Below are 17635 nucleotides of genomic sequence, written 5' to 3'. Positions count from 1 at the left end.
TGGGAGTGGGATGGGATGGGATGGGATGGGATGGGATGGGATGGGATGGGATGGGATGCAGACAGGTGCCGCCAGCACCAGCACAATGTTGGCCACGGGGCTGCCCTCAGCCTGGCAGGTTTGGGAAAACAGCACAAAACTTTTAGAAAGAAGGAAGAGAACGATTCCATCCCTGAGTATCACCCAACACAGCGTTGTGCAGTGGATCCCCTCCCCATGCCCTGATGGCGCTTTGGGATTTCATCTGCAGCTGATCCAGGAAGCAGCACTGGTGCCAGGGGTTGGGACACAGCATTGCTGCAGATTTTCCCATGAGTTGGGATCCTGAGTGCAGTCCTCACCATTAAGGCAGTTCATCCCACAACACTTTGTGTCGGGGTGCCCCAAAACCCCTCTCTGCCCCTTCCCCCACAGCACAGCACACCCCAGCCTGAACAGGGAGCCACGTCCACCTGTTTGTACCGCGTGTTTGTGAGAGAGCAGAGAGGAACTGAACTCAGCTCTCAATTTCTCTTTTCTGAGTAAATGGGATTAGTTTCTCTGCAGTACTTCACTGCTGCACGCGCAGAACCTGGCGAGTGCCGGAGTTGAGGGTGCAGGGAGCAGAGCCCAGTGGGGTGCAGGCACTGAGGGATGGGCAGGTAGGCGTGCTGCTTTTCCTTGTACCACAGCTCCCATTAACGCCAGCTCCCAGTTACCCTCAGCTCCCAGTTACCCTCAGCTCCCAGTTACCCTCAGCTCCCAGTTAATCTCAGCTCCCAGTAACTCACAACTCCCAGTAACCCCAGCTGCCAGTAATGCCAGCTCCCAGAAACACCAGCTCCCAGTTATCCTTACTCCCTGTTAATTTCAACTCCCGTTAACCCACAGCCCCCTGTATCACCAGCTCCCAGCTATCCTCAGCTCCCAGCTAATCTATCTCCCATTAACCCACAGCCCACAGTAAGCCCAGCTCCCAGTAACCCCTGTGCCCTCAGCCTCCCCCCACACCCCTCCTTACATGATGCCACACACTGTACTACAGGATCCCCATCCCCCCCGCCCCCAACATCCTGGGGACCCCCAGTGCCCCAGGGGACAGCCAGCATGGTGGCACATCTCATGTGGGGCTCCGGTATGCTGGGGGTGCTGGGAGTTCCCCTCTGGCTGGGGGCTGCTTCTCAGGGCATTGATTTGGCATGCAGCTCAGTGCCACTGGTCAGCAGGATGTACAGATGCAATGAAGCTGAGGATGCACGTGAACACTTCCATGCATAGGTGCCAACCATGGTAATTAGCACATCTCCTAGCAATTACAGAAGTGCAGGTTCTAGGGTTGTAACCAGTGTGACCTCCTGCACTGCACAGCCCAGAGCAGCAACACAGGACTTGGGGGATGGGACCCAGGGGGAAACACCCAGATCCTTCTTCCTATGTCTGCCTTCCCAGTAACTTCAGCTCCCAGTAACACCAGCTCCTATTAATTTGCAGATCCCAGTTATTCTTAGCATCCAGAAACCCCATCTCCCAGCTAACCCCATTTCCCACTTAACCCTGCTCTCAGTAATCTCAGCTCCTATTAACCCCAGCTCCCAGTTATTCTCAGCACCCAGTAAACCCAGCTCCCAGATAACCCTGCTCTCAGTAACCCCAGTTCCCATTAGCATCAGCTCCCAGTTATCCTCAGCTCACATTAACCTCAGCTACCAGTATCCCCAGCTCCTATTAAACCCAGCTCCCATTAATCCACAGCTCCTAGTTATTGTCAGCACCCAGTAACCCCAGCTCCCAGTTAACCCCAAATCCCAGTTAACCCCAACTCCCAGTATCCCAGCTCTTATTAAACCCAGCTCCCATTAATCCACAACTCCAAGTTATTCTCAGCTCCCAGCCACCCCATTTCCCAGCTAACCCTATCTCCCAGTTAATCCTGCTTTTAGTAACCTCAGCTCCCTTTAACCCACAGCTCCCAGTTATTCTCAGCTCCCAGTTAGCCCCAGCTCCCATTAAACCTCATGTCCCGTTAACCCAAAGCTCCCAGTAACCCATCTCCCAGTAACCCCAGCCCCACATTGGCTCTCCCCACGCCCCATAGAGGGCTATCAGGTTGTGCCCCCAGGTCGGAGCAGCAGTGCTGTCCCCCCTCCCCACGGCCCTCCCACCTCCCTGTGCCCACCCCCACCCCGGCGCGGCATCACAGCTCCTAACGAAACGGAACTGCTGCCAGATGAAATATATTACTATTAAATACTTAATTCTTCTAGTGAGCGGAGAGCAGCCAGTATGAATACGATTATTAAAGAAAATTACTTTGGCTGATCAGATATTTCTGCATACTAATTTCTGACCCTTCTTTCCTCTCTGCTTGCTTCTCATCCCTTAGAGACCAGGACAGATAAAATTCCATCACAAATAGCTGATTACTGGGGCTTGCATTAAAATCAAATTTTTTCCTCCCGGCGCTAATGTCCTTGCCTAAAGTAGAGGCAGCAGACTAGTACAAAAAAAGAAAAAAGAAAAAAAAAAGAAAAAAAAAAAGCCCAGATTGCTCCAGATCTGAAATCCCCAAACTTTGAGGTGTTATCGCTTCGATCCGGGGTCAGGAGGAGGGATGTTGCATGGGGAAGGCAATCGGAAAAGCACAGCTTTGGGTACACGGAGGGGGTTGGCAGCCACGTGGCATCACATTGTTCCTGCCCTCACGTACAGACAGACGGACAGGGCCTTCCCAATCAGCCCTTCTCCCCACTGAGCCCAACAAACTTCCCCACATCCCCACATCTCCCACCCATCACCCGTGCTGTGGTCACCCCATTGCAATGCGACGATGCCACTGAGAGCAGTTTGCTCCTTTCCCCACCGCCTCCCCCCACGCCGTACCCAACATGGAAGCCTCCAATTTACCTGCTTTTAAATAAAGACACTTATAAAGGTGTCACGGTGCTGAAGCCCTAATTACAGCCTGAGCATGTTAATTCGCCCATCGGCTCCGCAAGCGCCTGTCAGAGTGGGGTCCTGCCTGCCCCCTGCCTCCCCCCACGTGGGGACGGCTGTGTGGGAGTGGATTCAGAGCTGTGCTCCAGAACATCACATCCTGAAGGGAAGGGTCCCTGCAGGAGTGAGTTGCTCTGGTTTGGGGTTGGGACTGGATGGGTTTTGTGTCCTCTCCCAACCCAAGCACGGTTCCGTGGTTCTGTGATTGTCACATCTGACCCAATGGACATGGCTTTAGGGACATGTCTTAGTGGGCAGGTGGTGACGGGTCAGCAGTTGGACTGGATGGTCTTGGAGAGGTCTTTTCCAACCCTAACGACTCTGTGGTTACGTCTGGGGGCATGGTTTAGTGGGCATGGTGGTGACGGGTCAGCAGTTGGATGGGTGATCTTGGAGGTCTTTCCTAACCCTAACATTTCTGTGAGTGAGCACAGTGGTGACAGGTCGATGGCTGGACTCAGTGACCTTAGAGATCTTTTCCAACCCTCATGATTCTATAATTCTGTGCGTGGGCACGGTGGTGATGGGTGGATGGTTGAACTCAATGCACTTAAGAAGTGTTGTCCAACCATAACTGTTCCACGAGTGACCATGTTGGTGACGGGTCGACGGCTGGACACAGCGATCACTGAGGTCTTTTTGAACTTTAATGATTTTATGACCCTATCACTCACTACAGGGGACGTGGCTTCAAGCTGGAGAAGGCAAAAGAGAAAACCCCTTTGTAGGGGGGACATGGCTCTGTAGCCTCCTGGTGGCCCTAGTGGAGGACCTGGGGCTGTGCCCAGCTCCGGGCACCACCTGGGATCCCATTCTGCCAGCTCTGTGCCTGGGGAGGTGTGTGCACAAGGACGGGGAATGTTTGTTTTTCCTTATTGACATTCTCCAAATAAACGTCGGGCAGCAGAAAGGGGCTCTGGCACAGCTGTTTGCCAAAGTGTTTGTGATAAAAATCCTTCTCCATAGGAACAGGTGACAGGCAGGGGCCTCTGCCACAGCTCATGGCTGAGTGTGGGGCGCGGAAGTGTGATTCAGCCCCAACTTTCAAACCATTTTTTAGAAGAGCCTCATCCCAAGGCTTCATCCCGCAGATGGCTGGTTATCTGATACTGATCTCAGAGAGCTTTAGGAGCAACGTGTGTCCATTGTGTGCCCGCACAGAGTGCCTGTTCCTAGAAAATCTATCAGCAGGGTGAGCAGCCGTGGGGCAAGCAGAGGGTTCATCAAGGATGGGCAGAACCCAGGGAAAGAGCAGCACTGCAGTCTCTGCAAAGTTCTGCTGCAGCTTTGGAGTGGGTGTCCCCATGGCACAGATGTCCCCACAGGATGGATGCCCCATGGCTTGGGTGATCTCATGGCTATGGTGCCTCTAGTAGGATGGATGCCCCATGATTTGAGTGACCCCATGGCTGTGATATCCCTATAGGGTGCAAGGCCCATGGTTTGAGTGTCCCTGCAGGATGGATACCCCATGGCTATGGGTCCCTGAGCAGGGAGAAGGGATGGGAGGAGAGATACAGATGAGTGTCAGGAGCCAATGATCCCATTCCCGGAGCTGTCCCAGCCTGGAGCTTCCTGCCACAAGCTCTTTAGCTTGGCGGGATGGAATTGCTGTTTGGACATTGATGTGGATAAGAAGAACATTCAGCGTGATGGAAACAAGTGGCAAGGATGGAAAAGACACTAACTTCTCTGGAAAAGAGATATTTTATACTCCGGGAATATTTCCACATCCCTCCCAAACCTCCCCCTCACACACACCCTATGACAATTAGCAGCATTATCCCCATCACTCTGTGCAGTTTTGTTCACTGCAGCCATAGGCACAATGCTGCTCCCACCCGGCATCGCCGTGCCGTGGCCCATGCCCCCCCCCACCTGAGCCCACAGCATCCTTCAGGGTGTGATGTGCTCTGGTCCCACACGGAGGGCCGAGATGGGACAGCAGCTCCTGGTGCCATGAGCTCCATCTGAAGGGTCCCCACATCGCTCCCTTTCATCCCAGTGCCACTGGGCTGAGCCCCATGAGGACACTGGGCATTGCTCACAGGGCTCCTCCCCGTGCCCCACACTGAGGCTCAGCCATCACCTGCATCCCCGCTCCCCCCCCAGCCCTGATAACTCATGGCAGCAACACTTGCACAAATCTTTAATTGTTTAGTTTAAAGAATTGTGTTTTGACCGCAAGGGGATTTTGGCTGGAGCTCAAGAGCTGATAATGATATTTCGCTGCCAAGACGTCTTCTTGGCTCTGCCTGTGTTAATGTGCGCTCACAAGAAGCTCCAATTAACTGCATCAGCTCTCACGAAGCGAGCAAGAGTGGGAGAGATGGTGTCTTTTCCTGAAAGAAAGAGAAGGAAGAGAGAAAAAGGAAGAGAGAAATCAAGAAGCAATCGGTGCCAGCAGCCCCAGTGAGCCCATGGCAAGCTGCAGCCCCAACCTTGCTCCGTCCATTGGCAGCAGAGAACGGCCCGTGGAACAACGGCCTTGGGGGGCTGGGGGGCCACCCCGTGCCATAGGGGTGCCCAGATCCAGGCTGTGCTGCCAGGCCTCTCCCCACCCCATCTCCACTCTCTGTGGGTGCAATAAGCCCGGAGGTGGCGGTGATTGATGCTCAGACCCCGGTCTGTAGGTGCCGGGTTTGGGGCTCAGGGTGCTGCAAGAACTGCTGACCGGGCTGTGCCCCCAGCAGCAGGGCCGGGTCCCGCCCCGCAGCTCGCCTTACGGAGCGTGAGGACAGGAAGATTTAGGAGCAGGGATGCCGCACAGTGCAGCGCGTTGTTTGTCTGCCTTTGAAATAGGAGGAGCGGGAGGCACTGACTCACAGCTCCTCGCTGGCGGTGGGGGCACCGCGCCGGCGCTCCTCGCCTCTGTTGCTTCAGGTGCAGCTGTGTTTTCCTACATGTTAATTTTTTCCTGTTTTATTATCCCATCTCTCTCCCGCTACCAGAAACCCTGTGTCGGCTCTGGGAAAGCTTCCTGCAGCCAGGACACCTCTGGGCAGGGACTGCCCTGGCTCTGCTGCTGTGGTGGCACTCAGTGGGGTGGCATTCGGTGGGGTGGCACTCAGGGAGATGGCACTCAGTGGAGTGGCTCTTGGTGGGGTGGCACTGGTAAAGTGGCACTGATGTGGTGGCTCTCACTGGTGTGGGACTTGGTGGGGTGGCACTTGTAGAGTGGTACTGATGGGGTGGCACTGGTAGGGTGGCACTCAGGGAGGTGGCATTCAGTGAAGTGGCACTTGGTAGGATGGTACTGGTCGGGCAGCACTCATTGGGGTGACAGTATGGTGGCACTTAGTGGGGTGACATTGGAAACTGGCGGGGTGACATTCAGTGGGTTGGCACTGGTGGGATGGCAATGGGTGGGATGGGATGGCACTGGTGTGGTGGCACTCACTGGGGTGGGACTTGATGGGATGGCACTTGTAGAGTGGTACTGATGGGATGGCACTGGTGGAGGGGCACTGGTAGGGTGGCACTCAGAAAGGTGGCATTCAGTGAAGTGGCACTTGATAGGATGGTACTGGTTGGGTGGCATTCAGTAGAGTGACACTTGATGGGGTGGCACTGGTGGAATGGCACCACCAGCACCGAGCACAGCACATCCCAGAGGTGGTCACATGAGCTCCTCTGTGAACAGGGATCTCCCTCCCACACTGAGCCAGAGCACTGCCCAGTGAGATGCCCTCTGCTCGGGGATCTGCACAGCCCATCTGCAGAGCAGTGCCACCCTGAAGGTCCCCCATATGCTCCTGCACACAGCAGGAGAGGATCAACCAGGTGCACACCCATTCCTGGCACACCCAGGATGTCCCCTTCTCACCATTCCTGTTCCCTGTGCACTCTGCATTGCCTCCATGGCTGCACATGGAGTGTAAGCAGATTAGAGTGGAGAGCCACGGGTATCCCCCAGCAGGAACTGTGGCTGTTCATCTCTTCCCTCTGCCTTTCAGTTCCTCACCCTTCCTTGGTACTGGCTGCAAATCCCATGGGCAGAGCTGGGACATGCAGGGAACAGCAGCAGGGCCAGGGCTGGAGCCACCAGAATGGGATCAGCTGGCTGTGGGGATGGGGCACGAGGCACATGGTTCATGTTTTACATTTTAGTTTCAATAAAATCGCTTTATTTTATGTTTTATTACCCATAAAAGCACCCACTGGCCCCAGGGAGCGCCTCTGCACTGGGCAAGTTCTTGGTCCCTTTGGGCAAGGTGCAGACTCTGGGTTCAGCAGCAGAGCTGCAGGGTGCTCTGCAGGAGGGGAGGGGCCTTCTTGTAAACACACAGTGTTTACTTTGTGAGTTTTTCCTTTTTTTTTAATTTTCTTTTAAAAAAGGGGAACTTTTGGGTGAACTTCCTCCAGCTTTCCTGTGCTTTAATAGAAGATGTTCTCCCTTTCAGTCAATAAAGATATCCAGGACACAGATTGCCATTTGGCCCTCTGATCATCTGCTGGATTAATTTCAACTAAATTATGGGGAAAGAATGATTGATTATTGTGATGATTAAGAATTTATCCTCATATAATACCTTTCATCTGCGGAGGCGCACCAGATATTACAGCCGTAGGGATGGGAAGAACCTCTGGGTTGATTCCGATGAACAGCATGTAGCATCAGCACGGTGCCCATGTCCCTGCGAGCACAGTGCCAGGGAGTGCGAGGTGTGGGGCAGAATGGGGCAGGGGGGGCAGCTGCATCACTGGGTCCATCTTTCAAGGAGAAGGAGATCTAGAAGTCAGCTTGGAGACGCGCTCACACCTTGCCCTGCCCACTGCCCTCATGTTGTGTCCCCAGTGGGTCCATCATCACCCTCATCACGTTGTGTGCTCAATGGATCCACCATCATTCATCATGCTGTGTCCCAAACGGGTCCATCATCTCCATCACTGTGTCCCCAATAGGTCCATCACTGCCCACATTGTGCTGTGTTCCCCGTGGGTCCCTTTGTGGGTACCCAGCCAGCCTCATACACGGGCATGGGGTGGGAAAGGCTTAGCCCAGTGCAGCACAGAGGGGCTTTGGCTTGGAGCTCACAGATCAGTGGATCTCATGGCCCCCATGGAGGGGCAGCTCTGGTGGCCCTGCACTTCTCCAATGTCTCCCCAGTGCCCCAGTGCCCACCCTTCAGTTCAGTGTCCCATTCAGGCTCTGGGGCACCTGTCCTACCCCCAGCTCCTCTCCTCTCCTGTGCCGTTTGCTCCCCTAGGGAAAAGACAGCATGGCTGCAGCCGTCTTTCCCGAATGCCCCCATAGTGGTGCAGATCCCCTCACCGCCCCAAGCCCCCCTTTCCCGGCCCCTTCCCCGGCCTCAGACAGTCCTCAAACAACAACTGTCTGCCCGCTCCTAATCCCTCACAGGTGACCTCAAGACAGCCGACGCCTCGGCTCAACTCTGCATTCCTCCGTGCTGCCTTAACCCCTCCGGCCCCACGGGGCTGTGTCGGGGTCCTGCTGGGGGTCCCTTCCCCAGCGATCCCCTTCCCTGCAGGGCCAGGAGCCGCGCGGTGCCGCCTGGATCGGCCCTTCCCAGCGCTCCCGGTCAGAGGTTAAAAGCCTAATGTACGATTATAAAGCCCAGAAGAAAAAGCCTCGCATTCTGCCCTATAAATCTTCCTAACAACTTCAGCACATGTGGGAGCCAGACGATGCCCCGGCTCCGCTCCCGTACCCGCTGCGCTCCGACTCATCACCGCGACCCCGCGCTGCGCCATGCTCCTGCTCCTGCTGTCCCTGCTGTCCAGCATCTGCTCCTTGCCCAATGCTGGGAGGAAGAGGAGGAGGAGGAGGAAAGATGTGCTCTCCTTGCCCATCACTTGGAAGGAAGAGGAGAAGGAGGAAGGATGATTTCACCTCTCCAGCCACCACTGAGTCCCTCAGTGCTTTGCAGGATGTCTCTGCCCTGCAGGTGCCATGGCACAGCAGTGATGCCCCATGGCACAGCAGTGATGCCCCATGGCACAGCAGTGATGCCCCATGGCACAGCAGGGATGCCCCATGGCACAGCAGGGATGCCCCATGGCACAGCAGAGATGTCCCATGGCAATGGGGCTGCATGGTACAAGCACAGCCCCATCCCAGTGCCCCATGGCACAGCCCCATGCCCACACACCCCTCTCTGTGTCACTGGGGGACATCAGCTCTCCCACTTCTGCTCCCTTCCATGCTGGGCGTTTATTTATGTTTTTCTCTTTACCTCAGACAAGACCTCGGGACGCAGATTGCTCCCTGTGCCAATAACCCAACTGCAGCAGGGCTGTGCCCACAGTGCCGACCCACCACTGCTTGATCAATGAGAGCATTTATACCTGCACAGAGATCTGCCACAGCATGACAACAGCTGTGGGGAACAAAGGCTCTGCTTTGCTCTTCTTCTTCCCCCTTACACCCCCCCTCTTTTTTCCCTAATATATACACATATTTTTTAGGAACGATGCCAAAGTTTCCGGAGATCAAAGTGAAAGCAGTGTCCAGAGAAGACTGAGACAATAAAATGAGGAGAAAGGAGAGGAGAGGAGAGGAGAGGAGAGGAGAGGAGAGGAAAACATCTCGTGCCCCACTCAGCTCTCCCCCGTCAGTTCTGTTCCAGCTGCTCTCACCTGGCTGAGCTGGGAGGGCTCTTTCCAAGAAGAAAGGCAGCAAAGCACCAACCAGTGGGATCTGCCTGGGAACAAACAGTGAACTGCACCCGAGTGCCTTTCAACCTCCAAATCCACCTGAGCACTGCGCGCCAGCACAGATCGATGGCTCTGATCAAAACCCTGAATGTTGCAGGAGCTCACAGATATCCCCCAGGCACTGGTCATTGGGTAACGTGTTCTGTAAACAGCCCGGGGAGGATCGCTCAACTTTCACAAGGTATTTGCAGCTCGGTGCTGTGGCCGTGTCTGTGTGACGGGGCTTTAATCCCAGCCATCAGAATCCACGGCTTTGCCTCTGACCAAAGCTTAACGCCAGCAAGGAAAAACCACCACTGCCTTGCTGGGTTTTGTGTTATCTCAGCCATGAGGACATGAAAATACTCCTTTTTATGTTAAAAAGGAAAGAGCCGAGAGTTTCACTTCACCACATGACTCCCCAGGCTTTAAAATCCTCCAAATGCTGGGAGAACGGCTGAAAGCAGGGCAGCCCCTGGGCCGCTCAGTGCCACGCTCGGAGGGCAGAGCCCATGTTCTGCCCGTGGCACGGGATGGGTCGGGTGCTGCTCTCCTGGAGGACCCCAGCAGGACAGCTGCCACGTGCTGCGTTGGGGTGGGACGTTTGCAGGCAGCATTCGATGCCGATTCGATCCCAAAGCTCTGGGCTCAGCCAGAGGCGCGGTGCCATGGCCGTGCCCTGAGCTCTGTGCTCCGTCCCCTCCCGTCCCCAACACGTGAGCTGAGGGCTCCCAGCCCTCCATCCCCGATCCTCGATCCCTTCCTGAGCCGATGGGAGAGATAAGTGAATCCCCCGCGCCGCCTGACAGCCGGGTAGACATTAATAATTATGTACTATTTAAGGCTGATTGAAAATGAAGAGGTGGAGGTGTTGGGACAGATGTGGCAGTGCCAGATGGATTGTGATTAGATTAGCACCGTTCCATTTGACGGGATCTGAACCATGCTTTAATCATTTATTGTGAAAGCTCCGCTCGGCGCCGGCACGCGGGCGCACACCTCCCTGCAGCTCTGCCGCCGTCGGAGGGGCTCACCCGACTCCGAGCCAAAGCACGCCGTGTTTACAGCGGTGTTCTGAGCCCTCCCTCTGCCTCTCATCTCCTTGTTTGTACAAAGCTGCCCGTGCTGGACGTGCTCCTGGAGAGGCATTCCCTGCTTCGCCGGTGCCCATCGCACCCAATGCATTGAAACGCAGCGCTACAGCAGCTTGGGAGGAAAGCAGAGAGTAAAAGCAGAGCCAACATCCACTGCAGGTCCCTGGAGCCATAGCGGGAGGCAGAGCAGGATTAGTGGGTAACTGGAAAGGAGCTCAGGACCCTCTCCGGTAGCGTCGTGTAATTTTAATTATCGTAAGTGGTCTGGATCTCAATGGATGGAAAAACTTATTATTGTTATTATTCCCTTCAAACACGGCAGGTTTTAGTTAAACACACATCCGTATCTATTAATCATGCAACATTTAAGATGGAGCTGAAGTAATTAGCCAAGAGTCAGACTGCAGGGATCACCTTAAAATCTTGCATCATGCTGCTGCCTCCTGCACTCTTCTTTGCACCACTTTTGTTTAGGTCTTCCTGTCCCTTACATATCAGATCTGGGGCACCTCGGGATGGGGACGTTTGGATCCCAGAGCATCCTGCATCCTGGTCAGCACCTCTGGGATGCACTGCACCCACTGCAGGGATGCTCGGGGCAGCTGCATCTCAGCAGCAGTGAAAGAGGGCTCTGCATCCACGTGATGTCCTTAAGGCACGTCCAGATGAAAGGCAGACAAACTGCAAGCTATTATTATACTGTCTAATATAGTTTAATATGTGTGCACTACTTTCTATACAGTGCAGTACAATCAAAACCACATTACTTCTGCATGTGGGTCGTTTTCCTGCACTGAATGGTTTCCAAAACAGATGTGAGCCCTTTGCCCCTCTCCTTGCAAAGGACATATATGTCATCTTTGCTGAGGATGCAAAACCAGAGCACATAGAGCCCGAAGCTGCCACGTCCTCATAGGTCAGAGGCTGTGGCCCGACGTCCCACCCAGCCCCAGATGTTTCCACATTGCCAAAATGGGCACAAAGTGGACACATAATCACAGAGTCATCGAGTTTGAGTTGGAAGGGACCTCTGAAGGCCATCAGGTCCCGTTCCCTGCAATGCACAGGGTCACCCACAGCTCCACCAGGTGCTCAGAACCCCATCCCCTGTCCTTGGGGGTCTCCAGGGATGGGGCACTGCCGCCTCTGGGTGCCATAATGGGTGCGAATGGAACAATTCCTTGCGCCGATCGCCCCAACCTCAACCCATCCTCCACAGGTTTCGGGCCGGTGGCCGGGTTGGGTCCGTATCCCTGTGTGCAGCAGTGCGCAGCACCCCCAGCCCAGCTCCATTCGGTGCAGCACCTTGCAGGGCCACTGCAACCACAGCTCCATCCCCTCCCCGTGCACACCGGCCCCACGCTGGCAGCTGCAGGCAGAGGGGTTCTGCTGCTGCGCTCCTGTTTACAGAAATGGGAATTTGCATGATGAAAATAACCCAGGACGGATTTTGATTTTTTACTGCCCTTGGCAAAAGGTTTGGAAAAAAACGGCGCATAGTCAATTACTGGAATTTTTAAACACAAATAATATTTTATGTGATCAGCGGGCTGGCTCGCGGCCTGGGCACCGCGCTCCAACGGCACTTATGAAAGGAACAAGCCATCAATTGTGCTGCCGCGCACAGGAGCCCGTGGGCAGGTGCAGCCCGTGTTGACCTTAGTGCGCAGCCCTCGGCGCGCTTAACCCGTGCGCAATGGGCCGGAGGTGTGCGAGGCTCCGCTTGGCTCTCCCTGCTGGAAACTTCTCCCCTCCCTTTTTCCGCCGGACCCCGAGCAGACACGGAGCGGGGAAACGGAACGCTCTGAGCGCTCAGCGCCGTCGCCCTCAGAAGCCGCCACCGGCGTGGAAAGGGTTAACCGACACGGGGCCCCACGCGCTTCCCAAACCCCCCGGCTGGCAGCCGCCCCAAACCAACAGCCCCGGGACCTCGTTCCCAGAAACGCCCGAGCAGGAAGGCGGGTTCCGGGAAAGACCCGCACACAGCAGCGCGGTGCAGGAACCTCCCAGAGCCGCAGCATCGTTACGGGACCGGAGCTGGGGAAGCTGTGCTGGCCCAAGGGGCGCTGCCAGCAGGGCTGGGCGCTGCGAGCGTCACCGCGGCTCTCCCATGGACTCTACCCCTTCAGGAGGCAGGACAAGATTATTTCATTCATTTGTCACAAATCCGTTTTATTTTCAAGCGCCGGGCACAAAGAGCTGTAAGTTTCCAGACCCTCTGCCACCTTCTTCCCCCCCACATCCCCGTGGTCCTGGCACTGCACAGCCCTGGAGGTGCCATCCCTGGACAGAGCGGCCGCCTTAGATAACAGGGATGGTGATGGCAATGAGCTGCCTGCCTTATAAAGAAATAGGCTTAAGGGAAAAAAAAGCATTGTTGTTGTTGTTCCAGGGCCAAGGGGAAGAAAAATTCCTTCCCTCTGCCGGGATCTTTAACACCTGGGTAGGGTTTCGCTTCTCTTCGGGGTTTGATAGCCACTTCCTAACAGCTCTGGGATGGATTCTGAGCACACCAAGTCAGACGGATTCTTTCCATCCATCCCACGCTACCCAGACCGCTCCTGGCAGACCCACGGCAGGCACCAGGCTGCTCTCACGGGTCTCTGGGTGCTGCTCATGATGTGAGCTCCGGCTGCGGCCGTGGCATCGGGCAGAGCAGTGCTGCAGGGAGAGCCCCATGAGCCCTCTGCCTTCCTCAGCCCCATTGCTGTGCCTGCTTGCTGTGAACTGCCAGACAGATGCTGCATGCCCCCAACGAGAGCTGTGTCTCATTAGGGGAAGAAATGAACCCTTTCAGCAGTGGTCACAATTGGTAAAGGCTTTGGGATCTATCCAGACCCCGATGGTGGTCACCCAGGGCGGACTCCCCTCCCATAAAAGAGGCTTTGGGTCTGGATGCTCGGCACAAGGCGGCCTTTCAGGGAGCGGGGCAGCATCCGAGCGGGCTGGGAAAAACATCTGGGGAGGAAGAGGGTTGGGGCACGAGGCCACAGGCTGCCCAGCCCACCCCAGCATGGCTGCTGGCAGAAGTGGGACCTTGCAGGGCTCTGTCCCTGCGCAGTGTGCACGGCACTGGGGAGGTGACATTAATCCATGCACGGGGTACTTTGTGTTGGACAGAACAACGTGCAGTCACTGCGTGCACAGGGCACCTGGTGGCTGTGCAAGGACTGGGGGTTAGGGTTAGGGTTAGGGTTAGGGTTAGGGTTAGGATTAGGGTTAGGATTAGGGTTAGGGTTAGGGTTAGGGTTAGGGTTAGGGTTAGGGTTAGAGGAGCAGCACACACAAAATACATCTCTTTGGTGCAGCCACCCCCAATGGGTCGCTGTGCACAAACACGTGTGCCAGGTGTGCAAGCGGGTGAGCAGAGCGCGCAGCCCGCACGCATAAACACGGCGGCAGCAGAGCGCCCGCAGCCCCCAAACTTGACGCTGCCAGCACAGCGCAGTCGCGAGGTTAAGTAAATATCTGACTGCGAGCTGAGGAAATGAGTCAAAAAACATTGAGAAAGAAGAAACGCAGATCTCCAGAGAGACGAACTCCGTGCTCCGCCCGTCCCTGCGTGGCCGCACGCTCCCACCCTGCCGCCCCACTGCCATCCCTGCGTCCTCGGGCTGTGAGCCCGGCATGTCACCCTGCACATGGGGAAACCCAGAGCTGGGGAGGAGTGCCCGGGTGATGGCAGCCCCTTTGCTGACAGCCTTATGGGAGATGGAGAGCGCTGTGTGAATGGCACCGGGAGGGGAGACGCAGCTTCTGCGGGGCATCTGTACAAAGGCTGAGAATGAAACAAAACCAGCAATCACGTCTAATGGGAGAGCATTGGATCCCGGGCTCCCCTCGCGGCCCCCCTCCTCCCCCAGCCCTCCGCAGGACTGGGCTGAGTGCAGCTGGCTCCGTTTGGCTAATTGGCTCTGTCAATCATGTGTCAATCAGGTCGGCTGCTGCCCGGGTGCCAGAAGCGTTCACTCCGGGGGCTGCGTTGGGTGAGCAGCACTGCGTGGTGCTCAGGGCTGGTGGGGATGGGTGCTGCGTGCCTCAGTTTCCCCACTCCTAAGGGACCACCAGGGCTGACCCAGAGGAGCACTGCTGGCTGCAAAACCAATCTCACCAGGCTGGAGAGCCCCGTGTGTGCCCAACAACACAGATTTAAAGCTTCATTCTTTGTTCCTCGAGCAATGTGTGTTCAGCTATCAGGTAACAGGAGGGAAGTCCCTGTTCCTCCTCTGGGGGGTGAGGGAAGGGTTAACGTGGGGAGGAGATGAGGTTGGCAGACCCCCCCTGTGTCGCAGCAAGGAAGCAGTTAAGCCGGAGGTGCCACCTGGGAAGCACAGACAGGTCTGAAGATGCTCTGCCAGTTATTTCGCTGTGCAAACAGCTTTTCCTTCCTGTCCCACCACACCACCTCTCCATGATACACTAATTACCCAAAGCACACAGCCAGACAGAAAGGAAAGAAGAAAGAGAGGAAGGAAGAAACAGCGGATCCTGGTGCTGGTGTTCCCAGCAGCAGCGCAGGGAGGGGACAGACACTGCTGCTCTATCTGCCCAAAAACAAAAGAGGAGACCTCGACCACGTGTGGATTCCAGGTTTGCTGATGATCAAACCCTGAGGCTCCCAGGTGGAGGAAGCCAAGCACGTGGCACTGCAGGGTGGGCACTTCAGCTGCCCCATGGATGTGGCACTGCGAGCACCGCACCGTTCCCACACGTTCCTCCCTTTTTGCAGGAAGGGAAACTGAGGCACGGGGGGTCAGCGCGTGGCCCTGAGCAGTGGTGGGGAACGGAAAACCAGCACAGCTCTGCTGCTCAGACCGCTCGGTGGCAAAAGAGTTAAAAGCTCCGGGCCGAGCAGTTTGTAGCCCATGGCTCCTTTCCCCCCTCTCTCCCTCTCTGCTTTACAAAACCAACCCCACATTATCAAAAACCTGCCTGGAATCCTCTCAGCCAGTGACACAGAAAAATCACATTGCAGAGGCTGCCAGGGTGACAACAAATAGCAACAGTAAATACAGCTGCCTGGGGCCGGCCAGAGCCCTGCCATGGGCAGCCGTCACGCTCCAGCTCCGCTCTGCACTGCGCTTCCAGGGATGGGGATGCTCTGCTGCTGCCTCTGCTGAGGGCTCTTCTGGGGCACCTGCATCTCTGGGGCCTCCGTGCCCATCATAGCCGGGTGCTCCTTGAGCCCATCTCCCCCTCTCCATCTCTTTGCTTTCCATCCCCTCAGAGCCGGAGTTGGGCCATGGATGAGCGCTCCCAGCTGCTCCACAATCCCCAGCTCCCTTCCTCGTACCCACATGTTCCCCTTTTCCTTCCCCTGCTGCCACCACTCGGCATGTCACACCTCTGCCACGCTCACATTAGCACCAGGTAGCCATGCCCATAACCAGCCATGCTAAAGGACACACACATTTCCCTGCATTAATTTTTTCCCCGTGCTGTGGCAGGCTCCCAGCCCTGCTCTGCATATCTGATGTTTATTTTAAGTCAGTCACCAAGTAGAAGCCATATCCCTGCAGTTCCTGTTCTTAATCTCTGCTTTTCTCCCTCTTTTTCCTCTCCTTTTACAAGGTTTATTTGTCACTGAGCTCATGGGGGCCGGACTGAGACCAGTTGGTCACTGTGGGATGCTGGGGCGGTGGTCATCGCTGCCCGGGTGGGGATGAACCTGCCCAAAATCAGCCTCACAAACTCCACCTTTAAGGTCAAAGCAACGACCAGAATTAAAAGCCAATTAGATGAAGATGGGAAATGTTCCTCTTGGCTTAGCAGGGGCGCAGAGCGAAGCTGGACACACATTGGTTGATGTGTTACCAAACCACTAATTGCTGCGTTACTCAAAAGGAGAGGTGATGCTGAACTGGGCACAACCCCGTGGTCTGAAACCAAGGCACGGTCCTCCACAGAGCATCCCTGTGCCCATCAGCCCAGCTTCGGGTCCATCCCGAATGCTCCACAGGGAGCAGAGCAGCAGCACCGCAAGGGCGGAAGGAAGAAAGAGCCAAGGCAGGAAAACTCCTTCCCCATCATATTTACTGAACTGCTCTGAGTTATGACTGGAGGCCAAGATCTGGCTTCAGGCGATTGCCTAAATCATTTAGGAGCTGACAAGGTAGGGAGGGGGGAAAATGTTCTTGTAATTCTTCAGTCTGAGGTACATTAAGGAGCCATAAGCCATGTCGAGAGCTTGAATTACATTAGAGAGATTATCCTGTTACAGTTCATAATCCTGGATAATATACCATCCCGCAGCACACCTGCCAATGATAAATCTCGCCCCGTAATGGGGCAGCCGTGACCCCAGCGGTCCCGGAGCCCTCTTGGCACGGAGCAGCAGCACCATGCAGACAGATGGAGTCGGGAGGGAGCGCACAGCAATAACAGCCTGGCAGCACTGTGGGGGAAATTCATGGCTGGGAGCTCCACACGGTCCTCGCTGAGCCACGGCAGGGAAAGGACACCGTGGACACCCATAAGGGATGAGGACGTGCCCCAAAGAAAGGCTGAAGAACACGGAGCCAGAGGGAGAGCAGCATACAGCCAGGGCAGGGCTTCTCTTCGAAGGTGGGGATTGCTGGCACAAAGCATCACATGTCAGGGAGAAATGGGGAGGGATGGGGCTCAGCCCCAAAGGGACGAGGGACAAGATGAGCTGGAGCAAAGAGCCCATCCCTTTGGAGCAGGTACCACAAGCAAAGCTGCCTCAGCCCCTTGGGAAAGCAGATCGGCTGGGGAGGAGCTGGGACGTGCAGCCCAGAGACCCCAGGATGGTGTGTGCAGCTCCCTGCCCACGCCCTGGGAAAAGCCCAGTACTCTCCACAGCACAATCCTCCCTGTAGCATCCCGTAAGGGGCCAGCAAGCACCAGGCCTCCCCTCCAAACCCTGCAAACTGCACCCATCCAGCTGCAAA

The 17635-nt window shown here is 55.8% G+C and overlaps 1 protein-coding gene and 1 long non-coding RNA gene across 2 annotated transcripts in view; one reads left to right on the top strand and one right to left on the bottom strand.

The window, feature by feature from the left end:
• Nucleotides 1-3701, top strand: part of LOC104914535 (trem-like transcript 4 protein) — a 37674-nt gene extending 33973 nt beyond the window's left edge. Inside the window, exon 3 of the mRNA XM_019623157.1 lies at nt 3653-3701. Within this exon, the coding sequence (XP_019478702.1) occupies nt 3653-3701 (49 nt within the window). The remainder of the gene's footprint in view (nt 1-3652) is intronic.
• Nucleotides 3702-5105: 1404 nt separating this feature from the next.
• On the bottom strand, nt 5106-9733 carry LOC104914519. Its single transcript, XR_796051.2, has 3 exons — nt 9574-9733; nt 7506-7686; nt 5106-5315 (listed from the first exon to the last, which is right to left on the bottom strand). It is a non-coding gene; the product is annotated as an uncharacterized LOC104914519 (long non-coding RNA).
• Between the last annotated feature and the right edge of the window lie 7902 nt (nt 9734-17635).

This window comes from Meleagris gallopavo, chromosome 28, assembly GCF_000146605.3.
Source record: "Meleagris gallopavo isolate NT-WF06-2002-E0010 breed Aviagen turkey brand Nicholas breeding stock chromosome 28, Turkey_5.1, whole genome shotgun sequence".
Taxonomy (NCBI): domain Eukaryota; kingdom Metazoa; phylum Chordata; class Aves; order Galliformes; family Phasianidae; genus Meleagris; species Meleagris gallopavo.
Note: the sequence above shows the minus strand (reverse complement) of the source record. Positions and strands in the feature narration are given on the sequence as shown.